The 19,033-nt window shown below is 40.6% G+C and overlaps 1 protein-coding gene across 50 annotated transcripts in view; it reads left to right on the top strand.

The window, feature by feature from the left end:
* PARD3 (par-3 family cell polarity regulator) overlaps positions 1–19,033 on the top strand; it is a 717,956-nt gene that overhangs the window by 127,267 nt on the left and 571,656 nt on the right. For 3 of the 50 annotated variants that reach the window (XM_077946208.1, XM_077946202.1, XM_077946195.1), the window contains exon 1: positions 16,208–16,742. The exons of the other annotated variants lie outside the window; for them this stretch is intronic. In XM_077946208.1, coding sequence (XP_077802334.1) covers positions 16,602–16,742 — 141 coding nt within the window. In that variant the 5' untranslated portion in view covers positions 16,208–16,601. Of the gene's footprint in view, positions 1–16,207; positions 16,743–19,033 lie in introns of those variants that run through there. 50 annotated transcript variants of the gene reach the window in all.

Genomic DNA, 19,033 nt, shown 5'->3' with positions numbered 1-19,033 from the left:
TATTCCTGACAGCATCATGCCTGGCTGAGAGTTGGTACATATCTTAATTTTTTTTTTTTTTTTTTTAGACGGAGTCTCGCTCTGTTGCCCAGGCTGGAGTGCAGTGGCCAGATCTCAGCTCACTGCAAGCTCCGCCTCCCGGGTTCACGCCATTCTCCTGCCTCAGCCTCCCGAGTAGCTGGGACTACAGGCGCCCGCCACCTCGCCCGGCTAGTTTTTTCTTGTATTTTTTTTAGTAGAGACGGGGTTTCACCGTGTTAGCCAGGATGGTCTCGATCTCCTGACCTCGTGATCCGCCCATCTCGGCCTCCCAAAGTGCTGGGTTTACAGGCTTGAGCCATGGCGCCTGGCCTAAAATTTCAAGTAAGACAAAAAAACATCAAATACCAAATATTGTGTAAATTTGGAAGATTAGATTCACTGTTGCACCTGTCACTGTGGAATTTGTCCCATGTGGCTCCTGTGGGCCAGGAATACATTGTATCAAAAAATGCGGAAGTTTTCTGCCGACTTATGTTCTGATGCTATTTTTCTTGGTGTCATTTCTCCTTCTTGGGCTTTTGAGTGAGCCAGGCTTAAGGTAACTCTGAAATCCTTTTCTGCAGTCCACTTGAAGAGTACCATCTTTCATTTATTGTGTGGCTCAATTCCAACATTTAAGGCAACTACAGAGATTTATGAAGAATTTAAACAGGTGCTCTTTTTCCACCAGAATGTTAGAAAGGGATGAATTAATGTATCAATCTTTCAATGTCTTCCTCTTCTCCCTTCTTCTTCCTTCTTTTTTTTTTTTGGTCTTCTCTTCTCCCTCTCTTTCTCGGTCCCTCTCTCGTTGTTACTTCCTATGTAAAAATAGCACAACTCCGTGTGAGGAAAAATTGGAAAATGCAGAAACATACAAAGGAACTAATCGCCTGCCATCCTGCTGTTGCTGAGAGCTGATCACTGTTGTTTGAGGTTTTCATCCTGACTCTTCCCTTTCTTCAGATAGATAGAGACACAGTCTTTTTCTTTTAAACAAATAAACTTGAATAGTAGTTTTTTTTTTTGAGGTTAGCATATATATATTTCTGTGACCATGAACCATAGCTATGCCAACATGGCTGTGTAGTCTTTTGTTTAAATTTAATTTACTGATTTAGAGACCCAAGCTGTCACCCAGGCTGGAGTGCAGTGGTATAATCATAACTCACTGCAGCCTCAACCTCCCAGGCTCAAGTGATTTTCCTGCCTCAGCCTTTTATTTTAAAAAGAGTTGTATTCTAGATTCAGGGGCACATGTGCAGGTTTGTATATAGGTAAACTGAGTGTCATGGGGGTTTGGTATACAGATTATTTTGTCACCCAGATAATAAACATAGTACCCAGTAGACTAATTTTTTGATCCTCTCCCTCTTCAAATAGGCCCTGCTGTCTGTTGTTTTCCTGTTTATGTCCATGTGAGATCATGCATTATTTGATTTTCTCTTCCCGTGTTAGTTCACTTAGGAATAATAGCCTCCAGCTCCATTCATGTTGTTGCAAAAAACATAACCTTGTTCTTTTTTACGGCTGCCTGGTATTCCATGATATGTTTGTACCATTTTTTCTTTATCCAGTCTACCACTGATATGTATTTAGGTTGATTCCATGTTTTTGCTATTGTGAATAGTGTTGTGATGAACATATGTGTGCATGTGTCTTTATGGCAGAACAATTTCTTTGGATATATACATAGTAATGGGATTGCTGGGTTGAATGATAACTCTGTTTAAATTCATTGAGAAATCGCCATACTGCATTCCACGATGGCTGAACTAATTTACATTCCCACCAGCAATGTATAAACATTCCCTTTTCTCCTCACCCTTGCCAGCACCTGTTATTTTTGACTTTTATTTTTTTTCCTTCAGATTTCTCACACCACACGGATGTATTGTTTGACTTAATAATAGCCACTCTGACTAGTATAGGTGATGTCTCATTGTGGTTTTGATTTGCGTCTCTCTGATAGTAATGTTGAACTTTTTTTCATAAGCTTATTGGCCATGTGTATGTATTCTTTTGAAAAATGTCTGTTCTTGTTCTTTGCCCCACCCCCCCCGCCTTGTTTTTTTTGAGATGGAATCTCGCTCTTTCGCCCAAACTGGAGTGAAGTTGTGCGATCTCAGGTCATTGCAACCTCCGTTCCCTGGGTTTAAGCGATTCTCTGGCCTCAGCCTTCCGAGTAGCTGGGATTACAGGTGCCCACCACCATGCCCAGCTAATTTTTGTATTTTTAGTAGATACAGGTTTTTGCCATGTTGGCCAGGCTGGTCTGAAACTCCTGACCTCGCGTGATCCACCCACCTTGGGCCTCCCAAAGTGCTAGGATTACAGGCGTAAGCCACCACGCCTGGCCTCTTTGCCCACTTTTTAATGGGGTTGTTTTATGCTTGTTAGTTTGCTTAAGTTCTTTATAGATGCTGGATATGCACCCTTTGTTGGATGCATAATTTGCTAATATTTTCTCCCATTCTGTAGGTTGTCTGTTTACTCTGTTGATAGTTTCTTTTGCTCTGCAGAAGGTTTTTAGTTTAATTAGGTCCCATTTGTCAATTTTTGTTTTTGTTGTAAATTTTTTGCTGTTATCATCATGAAGTCTTGTCCAGGACCTGTAGTCAGAATGGTATTTCCTAGGTTATCTTCCAGGGTTTTTATAGTTTTAGATTTTATGTTTAATTCTTTAATCTATCTTGAATTGATTTTTTTTTTTTTTTGAGGTGAAGTCTCGCTCTTATCACCCAGGATGGAGTGCAATGGTGAGATCTCAGCTCACTGCAACCTCTGCCTCCCAGGTTCAAGTGATTCTCCTGCCTCAGCCTCCCGAGTAGCTGGGATTACAGGCACGCATCACCATGCCTGGCTAATTTTTGTATTCTTAGTAGAGATGGGATTTCACCATGGTGGCCATGCTGGTCTCGAACTCCTGACCTCAAGCGATCCTGAGCCTGCCTTGGCCTCCTGAGGTGCTGGGATTACAGGCGTGAGCCACTGTGGCCAGCCCTTTGAATTGATTTTTATGTGTGGTGTAAGGAAAGGGTTCAGTGTCAATATTCAGCATATGGCTAGCCAGTTATCCCAACACCATTTATTGAATGGTGTGTCCTTTCCCCGTTGCTTGTTTTTGTCAGCTTTGTCAAAGATCAGATGGTTGTAGGTGTGTAGCATTATATCTGGGCTCTCTGTTCTGTTCCATGGGTCTGTGTGTGTGTTTTTGTACCAGTACCATGCTGTTTTGGTTACTGTAGCCTTGTACTATAGTTTAAAGTTGGGTAATGTGATGCCTCCAGCTTTGTTCTTTTTGCTTAGGATTGGCTTGGCTATTCAGGCTCTTTTTTCAGTTCCATGTGAATTAATTTTTTTTTTTCTTCTAATTCTGTGAAGAATATCATTGGTAGTTTGATAGGGGTAGCATTGAATCTGTAAATTTCTTTGGGCAGTGTGGCCATTTTAACAATATTTGTTGTTTCAATCCAAGAGCATGGAACATTTTTCCATTTGTTTGTATCATATCTGGTTTCTTTGAGCAGTGTTTTTAAATTCTCATTGTAGATATCTTGTCTTTGGTTAGCTGTATTCCTAGGCATGTTACTCTTTTTGTGGCTGTTGTGAATGGGATTGTGTTTTTGATTTGGCTCTTAGTTCAGATGTTGTTGGTGTGTAGGAATGCTACTGATTTTTATACATTGGTTTTGCATCCTGAAACTTTGCTGAAGTTGTTTATCAGATCCAGGAGCTTTTGGGCGGAGACTGTGGGGTTTACCATATCATCTGCAAACAGGGATAGTTTGACTTCCTCTCTTCCTATTTGGGTGCCACCTCAGCCTCTTGAGTAGTTGGGACTATAGGCATACTGGACAATGCCTGGCTAAGTTATTTAAACATTTTTGTAGAGACAGGATCTCACTATGTTGCCAAGGCTTGTATCAAACTTGTGGGCTCAAGCGCTCCTCCTGCCTTTGCCTCCCAAAGTGCTGGGACTGCAGGCATGAGCCACTGCTCCCGGCTGTGTTTTGATGTATGGATTCATGTACAGTCTCATTGTACTTGCTGTGAACACTTAGGTGACTATGGAGCCAGCTGCTGTGCTCACTTGTACACTTGTCCCTTTGGTACTCTCTGTTCTCTGAACAGCTGGGATGAGCACGCCTGTTTCTTCACCACATTTCCTTTTTATTTTTACAGATGCAAGCTTTCTCTCAGGGTGGTGCCATCCTGCTTTACACTTTGACTTTGTACCTTTCCATAGAGCAAGTGAGGCGTGGCTTATAACATGTTTTCTGGGATATGCTTGGCTTTGGCGTGTGGCTTGGAATAACCTGTTGTGGAAGTTTGGTTGTTGCACAAGTAGGATTTATGGGGCTGTACGATCTCAGTGCTTCTGAGAATACTGAACTCAATGGACTCATTTATGTGTAGCACAATGTAGTAAGGCCTGAAGGGTTATGCAGTACCAATTACTGTTTCCATTCATCCCCCTGCACTCCAGCCGACATTAGATGCCCTCAGAGTTTATGTGTTGAGCCAGTAGAACATCATGATGTAGATGTTCAGCACAATGATTTTTGCAAAGTCTTTTGAAATGTATGGAGACTTATTTTTTGGTCCAGCATATGGCCTTTTTGGTGGACATTTTATGGGTACTTGAAAATAATGTATTCTGCAGTCATTGGGCTGTTATAAAAATCAGTGAGGCCATCCAGGCATGCTGGCTCACACCTGTAATCCCAGCACTTTGGGAGGCTGAGGTGGGCAGATCACTTGAGGTCAGGAGTTCAGGACAAGCCTGGCCAACATGGTGAAACCCCATCTCTACTAAAAATACAAAAATTAGCTGGGTGTGGTGGCACGTGCATGTAATCCCAGCTACTTGGGAGGCTGAGGCAGGAGAATTGCTTGAACCCAGGGAACAGAGGTTGCAGTGAGCTGAGATCATCCCACTGCACTCTAGCCTGGGTGACATAGCACGACTCCGTCTCATAAATAAATAAATAAAAATAAAATGTAAAAATCAGTGAGGTTAAGGTGGATGATGTTAGTTTGGATCTTTAGTAAATAATGTGTTATTCAGCAACTGAAAGTCATGCACTCTTGTTTCAACACAATTAACTGTTAGATTATACACAAAACCAAGCAAAAGGCAAACTATGCTTGATATTTTTAAATAGTGGCATATTAAAATCATACAATCTTAATAAATGACATTTTAGATTTTAGATTTTGTATCCTTCTGTGAATTTGATGATAAAAATATATATTTTCTAGAGTCTTTTATCATGTTTCCTGTACAAATTAAAATGTCCTTTAACCTGAGAAAAAGATTTTAAACATCAATAGGTGAAATAACGCTTTAGACAATTCTATATCATGTTGATTGAAATCAGTTTCCAAACAGAAAAATGCTGGAGCACATTATACCATAGAGTAGCTTTTAAAGCTGTTTTTTATTTGTTCAGAAATACTTTAAAATATATGCATAATTGATGTAAATATTGTTGAGTGACATTCCTAGATTAAGTGCCCATTGTAAGTTGAAACTGTAAGAAATACGATTAGTAGCTTAGACTCACAACACCCAGATTCACAGGCATGGCTGGATGCATCATTCAGACTGAGAGATTGCGTGATGCAGTCGGTCGCATGGCTCTTTTCTGTGGCTCTGACATTCAATCCTGATTTAATCATCTTGGAGTGTTTTCAGCTATTTTTGGCAGCTACTCCGAGTGAGGATTTTGACACTTGTTTTGCTTTTTGGTTTAAGGAAAAAAGAACGAGCATTATACCTGTCTTAAATAACATTTATCTAAAAAAATGTCCTGTTTTGTGAATATCCCCTGGATGCATGTTCAAAATGTAGATACCTAGCCTGGGAAGTAGGCTCTCTGTGAAGGGGCCTGGGCATGTGCATTTTACAGTCCCCCTCCTGCTGGTGTTTAGGCTCACTAAGTTACGAAACCACAACTGTAATGGCTGTGCCTCTGTAGTAGGGAAGATGCTCTCGAAGATGCAAATTTTATACTTGGTCGTTGTGAATTTGTAACATTGTTAAAAACTTTGTTTTTTATGGAGGGGAAGAGACTATATTTTAAATGATAGCAAAAGAAAATTAAAGTCAAGTACTTATTACCCCTGATTTTCCTCATTATCCTTTAATTATTAGCATTCAGGGCACAGCACTGAGGAAGTTTTCTGTTAGTGCCCATACAGTTCTCATTTCCAGGGTTTACCCAAATTTGTTCAAATGGTGCTATTATAGATTGCCCTGGCCCCTTGGAGTAGGTTTGATTTTCTAAGGTGTAGAATACTCTAGATCTACTTTGAGTGTAAAACGGTACTTTGTTTTGTTTGTCCTTTCTCTGTGTTTCTGCTTTCCGGTAAGGGAACGGTGATGTTGTGTTTACTCTTAGCATCTCAGTCTCAGTTTTCTCAATTGACATTTTGCCAAATTATTAAAATATTATGGGCCGGGCACAGTGGTTCACGCCTGTAATCCCAGCACTTTGGGAGGCTGAGGTGGACAAATCACCTGAGATCGGGAGTTCAAGACCAGCCTGGCCAACATGCTGGAACCCTGCCTCTACTAAAAATACAAAAATTAGCCGGGTTTGGTCATGCACGCCTGTCGTCCCAGTTACTTGAGAGGCTGAGGCATGATAATCATGTAGGGCCAGGAGGCGGAGGTTACAGTGAGCCGAGATTGCCCCACTGTGCTCTAGCCTGGGCGACAAAGTGAGACTCTGTCTCAAAAAAAAAAAAAAAAAAAAATAAATAAATAAAATGATAATAACAATAATAATAATTAAAAAAAATAAAATGATTGCGGGAATCGTGCATTAAGTTGTTAACTCCCTTAGAATATTTCAGCCACCGGTTTACTCTGAATTTTTTCCTTTGTGCACACTGTGGCTTAATTTCCATAAGTTAACATGAATTATGATGTCTGCCTAGGGTGTTACATGGTGACCAGCGTACCGTTTTTTGCTGATCAGGTAGGTGAGTTGTTGAATCTCTATTCCTTGTCTTCCCCCAGGTGAAGTGGATGTAGCCCAGGAGAATGTGCTTTTAATGCAGGCATCTTAATCTTTCCATCTTGGGGAAATACACGTTTTAAAGAAGCAGTGATTTCTGAAGGCATACCTTATCATAAATCCTACTTACAGAAAACATTATAATGAAAAACTTATGAAATGTGTTTTCTGTTGTCTTAATCAAAAGGAATAATTTACTTATTCATAACTACATACCCTACCGTCTTTTGATGAATACTTGAGATTAAGATTAGATGGGATAAATGAAAACCTAGTTTCAATGTTGAATCAAAGCTAAGTGGCCTCCCTCCCCTTCTCAAAGGTTAATAAGAGAAGTTTTTCAAACCAGAGTGCTTGAATAATTTAAAAGACAGCATATGGAATAATTTCCTTTGCAAGAAAATCAGACTAATGTTTTTAGGTAATTCAGTTTACTGAGCACCTATTGTGTACCAGGCATTGAGCTTAATGCTACTATACAATGTGAGTATATATATGCGTGTGTGTATATATATGTGTATATATACATGTATATATGTGTATGTATGTGTGTGTGTGTATATATGAGCAAGGCAAAGTCTGGTAGACATGTAAGTGAATGACCAGTGGGTGTTAAGTGATCTGGTTTACATTTGAGAAATATCCCCCAGATGGCTGTGTGAAGAATGAATGAGGAGGCAGCATGAAAGGCAGAGGCCAGTCAGCAGGTTTTGTGGAACCAGGATTCGAATGCAGGCGGTGTGTGGCTCCTGCAGGTTTTGTGGATGGAGGTTGAAATTGATGGCGATTGGGCTGGGTGGAGATGGTGGGGCATTCACCAAGGTAGGGGCTGCTGCAAGGTTGCCAGACTGGGGATGGGAGATTAGGTTCAGTGTTGCCTTCTGTGAGTTTGAGTGTCTAGGAGCTGTTAGTTAGGCAGCTGGATATTTGTGACTAACCATAGATAAATCTGTGAATCCAATATAAATTTGTTAAAAATCAGTTTAAAACAATGTACCAAATATGGTCTAATTTTAGTGCAAATAATTATGTACATTGGAAAAAGTTTGAGGGGTAGACCAAAAAGTGTCAGTACTGGTCATCTCTGAGGACAGTGTGCGTGGTTCACTGTTTTGTTTTTGTTTTCACTGTCCGCTCCATATTCTGCTTCTGCTTAATTCCAGTAAGAAAGAAGCATTAGGATAGCTTAGAATAGAAACATCTTTTTTTTGACCTTTAGTATGAATTGGCCTAGGAACTGAATGATTTAAAGATTTTGATAACCTGGAAATGAAATAACTTGTATAAATTGACTTCATTAACTAGATGACTTTATTCATTTCCTCCTAAGTAAACTTATTTTAGAGTGTAAAGAAGCAAATATTTAAATTTGCTGCCAAGCAGAGCACCAAATGGTTAATTAATTCAGAAGGATTACTTCCCAGCATTTAAGTGTTTTGTGGCCACTGGTTTGACCACACTTCATCAGTTTGTGGGAGCACAGGGCCCACATATGGTACAGGTAGAGCAGTGAGGTGTTAGTGAAAGGGAGTTGGGAGGGGGGCAGGCCTCCTGCATGAGAAGTGAGGGTCTTCATGAGCAGTAGGAGCTTTGGGGTCAGTCAGCCTGCACAAGATGGCCTGGGCCTCAGTCCTTTTAGCGAAAGCCCTCAAGACTTTGCTTCTCTGGGGCCACCCAGTGAGTCAGGGGACAGAGGCTCTCACTCTTTCAGTTACACCAAACCCATGCTGGGGTTTGATAACTTGGTGTGCTGCACTGTGCTTTTCTGTTGCTTTGGAAGTGCTAGGCATCTCGTATGGTGGGTTGTGGAGCCACACTGCCTGCATTTGAATCCCGGCTTCACGCTGTCTTTACATGACTTCTCTTACCTCAGTTTTCCCATCTGTAAATGGGGTATAATCATAGTACCTATCTTACGAGTTTTTTGTTGGTTTGTTTGTTTTTAAATTTCAGATTCAGGAGATACATGTGTAGTTATATTACATAGGTATATTGGGTGATGATGGGATTTGAGCCTCAGTGAACTCATCACCTAAACTGTGAATGTAGTACCCGGTAAATAGTTTTGCAAGCCTTGCTTCCTTCCATGCCTTCCCACTTTTGGCGTCGCCAGTGTCCATGGTTTCCATCTTTATGACCATGTGTGCCCATTGTTTAGCTTCCACTTATGAATGAGAATATGTGGTACTCACCTTTCTGTGTCAGAATTATTTCACTTAGGGTATTGGCTTTCAGCTCCATCTATGTGGCTGCAAAGGACATGATTTCATTATGAGGTTAAGTTTAAGATTAAGCCTTAGAATTCACATTAAGGTTTTGTGCTTGGCAAAAATAAGGTCCCAGGAAATGTTAATTGTGGTTGCCATTGTCGGCCACCATTACCACCACCACCATTGTCAAATTAGGCTCTTCATTCTTTTAATAACAACTTCTAAGGTTTTTTGTTTTGTTTGGTTTTGTTTTGTTTTTCTTTGAGACAGGCCCGCGCTCTGTCACCCAGGCTGGAGTGCAGTGATGCAATCTCTGCAACCTCTATCTCCTGGACTCGCACTTCAGCCGCCTGAGTAGCTTGGACCACAGATGTGCATCACCATGCCTGGCTTTTTGTTTGTTTATTTAAGATGGGTCTTGATCTGTTACCCAGGCTGGAGTGCAGTGACCTGATCTAGCTCACTGCAGCCTCTAGCATCTGGGCTTAAATGATCCTCCTGCCTCAGCCTCCCAAAAGTGCTTAGATTACAGGTGTGAGTCACTGCACCTGGCTTGAGGATTTAAAAACAAGCGAGCAAACAAACCAGGCTATCCTAGATATTTGTGTTATGAAATGAGTTTCTATAGGTAATCAGCTTCACTTATTTTTTATTTCTATGAATTTATAGAGAGCATGGTGTGTAATTGGTGCCCAGAGATAGTTGTTGTAAGAAATACATTGTTCATTTTCCGTATCTTAGAATTTGAGGATTCTCAGTACACTATTAAAACATATGTTCTTCTGAAACAGAAAAGTAGCAAAGATCTCAGTTCATATTTTCAGTATTTGGGAATCAAATAAGGACTGTATCTATTAGCTCTTCCCCCTAGAAACCCTCCCCCCCAAAAAAAAAACCAAAAAGAGGAGGAGGGCAGATGACTCTTGGTTGCTTCTTCATTAACAGCTTCTGAATAATTTTGGAGAAGTCATTTTAAATGCTAAACAACATCATGCCATTCGTTCATAAAAAAGGATAGGAATCATATAGAAAATAGCAGGACCATTTTTTTTTCCTTCTGGATTTTATAGGAAAAGAAGAAAATAGGCAGAGCCTGTACCCTTTGATCCTGTCATTGCAGAATAAGTCAACTATTGTAACTAAGAAATCTTTTTCCACCTTGTGTGCTACACATTGTAGTAGGATTTAGTCAAATCTTACATCAGCCCTGCAAGGTACATGGTGGTGTCCCCATTTTTAAAGAGAGAGAGATCGAATATGCCTCCCATATTTACGGATCTCTTTCCACTTACTTGGGCTTCTCCCTGGCCCCAAATAACTAATACTTTGATTATTGATTGCAGTTGGAGAAGGAAGCCAGTTTGGTTAGTGAAAATGTGGATTGTAACTCTATTTCATTTTCTCAGATCTATCTCCCTTCCTCCCTCGCTCTTTTTCTCTTTCTCTCTTTTTTTCCTATATCCTCTTTCATTTTATTTTCTTCTTTATTTCCTTTCTTTGACAAGGTCTCTGTCACCCAGGCTGGAGTGCAGTGGTGCAGTCATAGCTCATGCAGCCTCAAACATCTGGGATCAGGTGATCCTCCTGCCTCAGCCTCCCACGTAGCTGAGACTACATGTGTGTGCCACCACACGCTTGGCTAATTAAACAAAAAAAATTTTCTTGAGTGACAGGGAAATTAGCTTAAAGGTTTTTTTGAGATGGGGGCAGGTCTCACTGTGTTATTCAGGTTGATCTTGACCTCCTGGGCTCAAGCCATCTTCCTGTGTTGTTGGTGCGAGCCACCACACCTGTCTCCATTTTGTCAGATTTCTGTGTTTTCTTTTTCTTCTATGTCTTCTAATATGATTATTTGTTAAGAGGTCAGGAGTTTAGTGTTGCGTATAATTCTACCACAGTTCGTGTTTATTGATGCCCATTGTTCATATGTCCAACTAAAATGATAGCATTTGTTTGAGCAAAGGTTAAGTATGTCTTGCAGATTCATTCCTCCTGTCCTTTCTGCATTCATTTAGAAATACTTGTTCAGTTCCTAATATGTTTGAGAAACAGCCAGAGGTGCTGAGGATGCGTCAGTGAGCAGGAGGTGAGTTTCTGGTTCACAGAGCTGCTTACAGTGAGGAATACAGAGTAAAGGAGGTGAGTGTGGATGTGATAGACAGTAGAGGGTGTGGGTGGCCCCTTGAGGTGGTTGGAAAGGACAGCTCTCCAGAGGAGACAGGTGGGCTGGACTTTGGATGATAAAGAAACATTTCTGGGATCCGTTGGGGGCAGAGCAGTCTAGATAGAGATAGTATGTACAAACATGTGAAGTGGAAAAAAGGTGGAAGTGTTTATGAATCAAAAGGGAATTAGCGTGGCTAGGATGCAGCAAGCAATCAGGAGAGGAGAATGATATGGGGTTGGAGAGGAAGGTAGGGTTGAGATTAGGGATGACGTTAAAGACTGTGTTAAGGGATTTTTAAGATTTGACATGAAATGCCATAAAAAGTCACCAAACTGTCACACTGTGGAGTGACATAATCAGGTCTATATTTTTAGAAGATTGCTGTGGGAAGAGTGCATTGTAGATGGGCAAGAGATGGGGAAAGACCAATGAGAAGGCAGCCAGCCATCCAGGGAAGAGGGGATGGTGGCTGAAACTACAGTGGCATTGGGAGAAAATGTATGGAGTTCAGATATGTTTCAGAATTAAAATTTCCAGAGTTTCAGGCTGTGAGGAATGAGGGCAAGCAAGGAATTAAGGATGAGTTTTAGAGCAAATGGAAGAGGGATATGGAGGCTCCCTTACTGGGATATAGAAGGCTCAAGGAGGGAAGTAGGACACAGGGACAAGCCAAGTCTTCTACGGCACATTGAGCTGAATGTGAAATGCCCATGAGGTTCCAACACAGATGTCAGGTATTGGACATATGTCTGAAGCTCAAGGGAGAGAGTTGGATATAGGAATTTGGAAGTCACATCTGTATAGAACAGATAGTATTTAGAGGCATGCAACAAATATTTCCGCATGGCAGAAATGTGAATTCTTCCAGCCTGATAACCTTTATTGGTTCTTCTTTTATTATTTTTTAATTTTTTGAAACAGAGTCTTGCTCTGTTGCCCAGGCTGGAGTGCAGTGGCATGATCTCAGCTCACTGCAACCTCTGCCTCCAGGGTTCAAGCAATTCTCGTGCCTTAGCCTTCCAAGTAGCTGGGATTACAGGCGCCTGCCACCACGCACAGCTATTTTTGTATTTGAAGTAGAGATGAGGTTTCACCATGTTGGCCAGGCTGGTCTGGAACTCGCAGCCTTAGGTTATCCACCGGTCTTGGCCTCCCAAAGGGTTTATTGATTCTTCTGATGGTGCATACCCTTTGCCTAATACCAGCCTTTGACTATGATGGAAAATACCAATAAATTTATTTTATTTATTTTTATTTTTTTGAGACAGAGCCTCTCTCTGTCACTCAGGCTGGAGTGCAGTGGCACCATCTTGGTTCACTGCAACCTCTGCCTCCCAGGTTCAAGCAGTTCTTCTGCCCCAGCCTCCTGAGTAGCTGGGACTACAGGCGTGCACCACCATGCCCGGCTAATTTCTTTATATTATAGTAGAGACGGAGTTTTACCATGTTGGCCAGACTGGTCTTGGACTCCTGACCTCAAGTGATCCACCCACCTTGGCCTCCCAAAGTGTTGGGATTACAATCGTGAGCCACCATGCTCAGCCAAGGAAAATACCAGTAAATTTAAATTAAGAAATAGAGTCTCGGATATGGATGGGGAACTCTGCAAATTCCCCTGCGTCTAAACATCTGGGTGAGAGGAACATAAAATTTGGATTTTGGGAAAAAAATAACCAGCTGAATTTGAAATACTACAAAGGGAAATGACTCTGCAGACATGAGACAAATTGTCATATGGTTTCTAAAATATGTTCTGAAATCAGATTCAGAAAGCTGCTAGAAATTCAACATCTATAACTATTTCATATTTGATGGCATTTGACTGCCATTCAGCAAAGAGCTTATTTAATGTGAAATAAAGGTGCACAGTATAAAATCAGAGATTCTCCTGGAATGAGAGAATTAGAGAATCTGTACCCTGTCTTTCAGAATTCTGAAGTTCCTTGCATCTGAATGTGTGGTATACTGCTTGACTTAATTTCTTACAAAAGATTGTCAAGAGATATTTCTTTTCAAGGGCGCAGTCGAATGATAACCATCCAATCTTAGGCATTTTGTTGTCAGCACTTGTGAGTAGTGTCAACAGGGATCTCCTGGCTGCTGGGAACTTGAGGTTGGGATGACACTGCAGTTGCATTTCTGTAACAGCATCATTTTCTTTCATCTAGCCCTCACATATTTATTGAGCATCCGTTCCATTCTAGGCAGGACTTGAGAGATTGAAGTGAATAGAAAACACTTGTCCTTAGGGATCTGTTGTAAAATTGGGAGATGAAAATGTTGGTGGGGTGCTGGTAGCTCATGCCTATAATCTCAACACTTTGGGAGGCTGAAGTGGGAGGTCTGCTTGAGCCCAGGAGTTCGAGGGCAGCCTGGGCAACATAGTGAGACCTTGTCTTACTTAAAAAAAAAATATATATATATGTATCTATATAAAAATATATATATACACACATATATGTGTATATATATACACACATATATATGTATATGTATCATAAAAAACTATATACATGTAGATTATATATAACATATAATGCCATATATTTGATATGTATTATATATAATAAAAAAATGCTAGCAAAGTATTTGCAGCTACAACTGTGGTGTTCCATGTTCTATAAGGTATATGAAGTTTTGTATCCTTTTTTTCTTAGTATAGCTGCATTCCACATCCTTTTAAAGCAAGAAAAGCCCCATATGTAGGTGAGAATATTCAGGCTAGATAAATTAGGAGGAGTGCTCAGGTCAGCCTCCAGATGGGCTGGTTCTGACTTTCCCTCCCTCCCCAAAAAGGCAGTCTTGAATATTCTTTCTACCTTTAGTTAACACAACTAATTACTTCTCAAACTGTCGCTGTGTAGGACTAGATTTGTTTTTTGCTTTTTGTTTTTTTTCCTCCAACCTGTGGCAGAACAATACTTTTAAAACACAATGCAAATAAATTACTAGTGGCTTATGTTTTATGGGCCTTTATTTTAGCTATTATTAGAGTTAACAGATATAAAATTACTCAGTCAAGTTGCTATGTTCTCAAAAGCTTACTCTATTTCTGTACTTCATGCAGACTGGGACCACACTTTGAGTAATATTGCATTGTATAACACTGTTAAATACAATTGTCCTTAAATTTTCTGTGTTTATATTATTCATCAGCTGTGTCTTTCTGGTGTAGGCTGTTTGGTTATATAGCTTCTTTAATGATTAGTATGTGTTTTTAAAAATAATTCCATGCCTCTTGTTACCTTGAACATTTTCTTTCTTTCTCTTTCCCCCTCCCCTCCACCCCCTTCCCCTTCCCTTTCTTTCTTTCTTTCTTTTTTTTTTTGAGACGGAGTCTTGCTCTGTCACCCAGGCTGGAGTACAGTGGTGCGATATTGGTTCACTGCAACCTCCACCTCCTGGGTTCAAGTGATTCTCCTGCCTCATCCTCCAGAGTAGCTGGGATTACACGCGCCCACCACCACACCTGGCTCATTTTTAAATTTTATTTATTTATTTTTTGAGATGGAGTCTCACTCTGTCGCCCAGACTGGAGTGCAGTGGCGCGATCTCGGCTCACTGCAAGCTCCGCCTCCCAGGTTCATGCCATTCTCCAGCCTCAGCCTCCTGAGTAGCTGGGACTACAGGCACCTGCCACCACGCCTGGCTAATTTTTTCTATTTTTTAGTAGAGACGGGGTTTCACCGTGTTAGCCAGGGTGGTCTCGATCTCCTGACCTCATGATCTGCCTGCCTCGGCCTCCCAAAGTGCTGAGATTACAGGTGTGAGCCCCCGCGCCTGGCCTAATTTTTTAATTTTTTAGTGGAGATGAAGTTTCACCATGTTTTGCAGGCTGATCTTGAACTCCTGACCTCAGTTGATCAGCCCGCCTCGGCCTCCCAAAGTGCTGGGATTACAGGCATGAGCTACCACACCAGCCTGAATGTACTGTATCTTTCAGTCCTTGGGTTAGGCTTGTACGTGTCCTAAAGCATTGAGTTTTGTGGGTGTCTAGTGTTAATAGTATTATAAGTATAATTGTATTGCAGATATTCCTAGTATTCAGTACTTTCTCTAGAGACCTATTTCTCCATTTTCTTATGTTTTATTTTCTTTCTTTAAAAATTTTTTTATTTTTATATATTTGGATAGTACAAGTGCAGGTTTCTTACATGCTCATATTGGTTAGTGGTGGAGTCTGGGCTTTTAGTGCATCCATCACTTGAATAGTGAACATTGTGCACAGAAGGTAATTTTCTGTCCTCACCCCTCCCACTCTCCCACCTTTTGGAGTCTCCAGTGTCTGTTATTCGCTCTGTGTGTCTGTATGTACCCACTCTTTGGCTTCCACTTGTAAGTGGAACATGCAGTGTCTGATTTGGTGATTCGCGTAGGATAATGGGCCCTGGTTCCATCCCTGTTCCCGCACAGACGACTTGTCTTATTTTCATGACCTGTTCTTGCGCTCAACTTCAGTTCAGTGAGACCTGAGATAAAACGAAGGAAAGATGTTCCTGTTGCCTTTTGATTCCTCCTCTTTCTGTGACATGGCAGGCGGTGTTCCAGACTCCTAATTCGTAATGCTTGCGACTATTTTGTTCTGTATTTCTCTGAGTAAAATGTGTGCATTTGAGCATCCGATCGCTACATTTCTCATTCACTGGAAGAAGAGAGTGCTCAAAGAGCTTAACAAACAAGTCACACTCTGAGGGCTCCTGGTTTGAAGTAGGAGTGGCGATTTGATCCTATCCTGTAGCCCTCTGTCTATTTTGGCAAGGAATGCCTTGAGAGACTTCTTTGAACCCGATGTGCTCTCACACGCTGCTGACTCCTGGGTGTTTTGCTACACCCTGTTTTACTCTTGACAAACTACCTCTGGCCTGTTTGACTGGTGCAGTTTTAATTTGGTGCAGTTGAGCTGTGCCTGGTTTCCCTGGTGAACCTGGAGTCCACCCTGCTGGATGCCGTCTGTGCTGTCCATTGAGGGGTTACTTAGGTGGTGGAATCCGTTCCCCTATTTTCCACCTGCTTTCCATTTTTTTACCCTTTACTTGAGGTTTTGCCCTTTCCTTGAGGACTCAGCAAAACAGATTGTTTACGTTTTGGGTGGACTGTGTTTTTGGGGATCATTTTATTCTGTAGTTAGTTTTGAAGTCTATGCCATTGAGGATTTTGCCTTCCTAATGGATTGAGATGGCAGACAGAGTGAAGGAGAAACTTGCAAAGAGGTATTACTCTTTTTCTGGGACCCCTCGGAAGGATTCGGTGAAGGCGCTAAGGTTTTCAAGGTCATTGAACCTCAAGAGAGCCACTTCAGAAGTCAGCAAAAGGCAGGTTGGTACAGAAACTTCCTCAAAACACTCCTTTAATTTTTTTTTAGTTGGGGAGAATTGAAAGTCATGCTTATTCTTTGTGTTTATTCCTTAAAAAGTTTCCTGATTAATTTTTGATGATTTTTCTGTTTTTAAAATCATACTGATATTTTCTGTGCTATCAATTCGTTTGTGAATGCTTATTATTTATTAGTGTTTATGTTTATTCATTTATTGCAAGGGTTTAAATTACTATATGCTGCAATACTAACAAGTTGTGATGTTAGCAGATCCTTATTACTCATATGGAATCTTTTACTAAAACATGTTTTTAATGAAGACCCTGTTTTTACCAAAACATCTCACTAAAAGGGGTTAGTTGATTTTTATGTATAACAAAATAATAGAATAAAAGCAAATTAGTGTTTCTGTAATTTCACAGTTCTGTAGATTGTTCAGAATTAAAAATATTTTTTCTGAAGAATACTTTGGGCCAGGCATGGTGGTATGTGCTTGTAATCCCAGCACTTTGGATGGCCGAAGGAGGTGGATCACTTGAACCTAGAAGTTCGAGACCAGCCTGGGCAACATGGTGAAACCATGTCTCTACAAAAAATAGAAACATAGCCAGGCATGGTGGTGCACGCCTATAGGCCCAGCTACTCGGGAGGCTGAGGTGGGAGAATCACCTGAGCCTGGGGAGGTTGAGGCTGCAGTGAGCCGAGATTGCACCATTGCATTCCAGCCTTGGTGACAGAGTGAGACCCTCTCTTAAAAAAATAAAAATAAAAAAAAAATTAAAAAAACATTTTTTTAAAAGAGTTCTTTGAAGCTATTGGATATATGATGGTATAAGTTTAGGCTATACAATCAATACATAGTGGATCTTTTAACAGTGTTATAAAGATTCCTTTTCTTGATGTTTTTGGAACTAGTTTGTAATTACCAAACAACAATAACAGGTAAAAAGTAAAGATTACCCTGCACATAAAATATGCTTTTTTGTTTTTACTTTTGGATGAGTGCCATGGGTTATGTGTGCCCTCCAGTGGTCTTTCATTAGAATGGTGATTTTCAAGCTGTGAAACCATTGAGAGTTGGTCATGATATCTGTGTCCCCCTGCCCGGGGAAGAATGGTGCCCTGCAGCATTACGGATAGGTGCTTCAGAACTGTTTCCCTCTTAGTACAAATTCAGTTCAAATGTGTGATATTGATTCTGGCCAGTTTATGAATGATGTGTGTTTTGGGAATATCTTTTAATGGTTTATATATTGGACACTTAAAATTAATGTGTCATCAGTTCTACACTTACTTTGGTCCTCGTATGTCTGCTAAATCTTACTGTTTTAGTTTCATCTTTTTTTTTTTTTTTTTTCAGACAGAGTCTAGATCTGTTGCCCAGGCTGGAGTGCAGTGGCGTGACCACAGCTCTTGGTAGTCTCAATCTCCTGGGCTGAAGCAGTCCTCCCACCTCAGCCTCACCAGTAGCTGAGACCACAGGCATGTGCTACCACACCCTGTTAATTTTATTTTTTTTGTAGATACGGGGGTCTCACTATGTTGCCTAGGCTGGTTGCAAACTCATGGTCTGAAGCAATCCTCCTGCCTCAGCCTCTCCCACTGTGCCTGGTCAGTTTAATCATCTTTCTTGTATTTTCCTTATTATCATGGACAACACTGAAATACTGAAAATAAATCAAGTCCAAGACATTCCAAATCTCTTAATTATTTTATATATAACTTACTTCCTTCAGCAGAAACTGCCACCATATTGGATGTTTGTTGGTAAAGAATTTTCAGCAAACCTGATTTTCTTCATTGTGATGATATTTTCTTCAAATTAATGTAATTTGAGTAAAGACGCAGAATAAAACCTGTTTTTAAGACTTTAAACCTCCTGTATAGACTATGCAGAAAGTAATACCAGAAATGAATGAGGAAATTCAGAGACTGCCTAAAAGTATTGTTGCTGATTCAGTCGGCAGAATCTTTTTCTCTTCCCTTTTGAAGAATCATAGAGTTTAAAACTGCTTGAACCTGAGGGTGGTGGCCTAAGTGTTGGTATTTGCCAATTGAGAATTTAAGTATGAGTGCCTTGTATTGTTATTAAGAATTTCATGACATTGTTTATAGAAGTAGGGTGTTGACCTAGAGATCTCTGCCAAAACTCAATTTGTCTAATTAAATTCTGCCGAGCATTTCTAACTTCCTTCCCTAAACGACTTCTAATTGCATGTCGTTCCAGTGGTAGTGATGATAATGATGATGTTCTGCCTTTGTAAACATGCCTTTAAATTACTAAGTTCTAATA

The sequence above is a fragment of the Macaca mulatta genome, chromosome 9 (assembly GCF_049350105.2).
Source record: "Macaca mulatta isolate MMU2019108-1 chromosome 9, T2T-MMU8v2.0, whole genome shotgun sequence".
Lineage (NCBI taxonomy): Eukaryota > Metazoa > Chordata > Mammalia > Primates > Cercopithecidae > Macaca > Macaca mulatta.
Note: the sequence above shows the minus strand (reverse complement) of the source record. Positions and strands in the feature narration are given on the sequence as shown.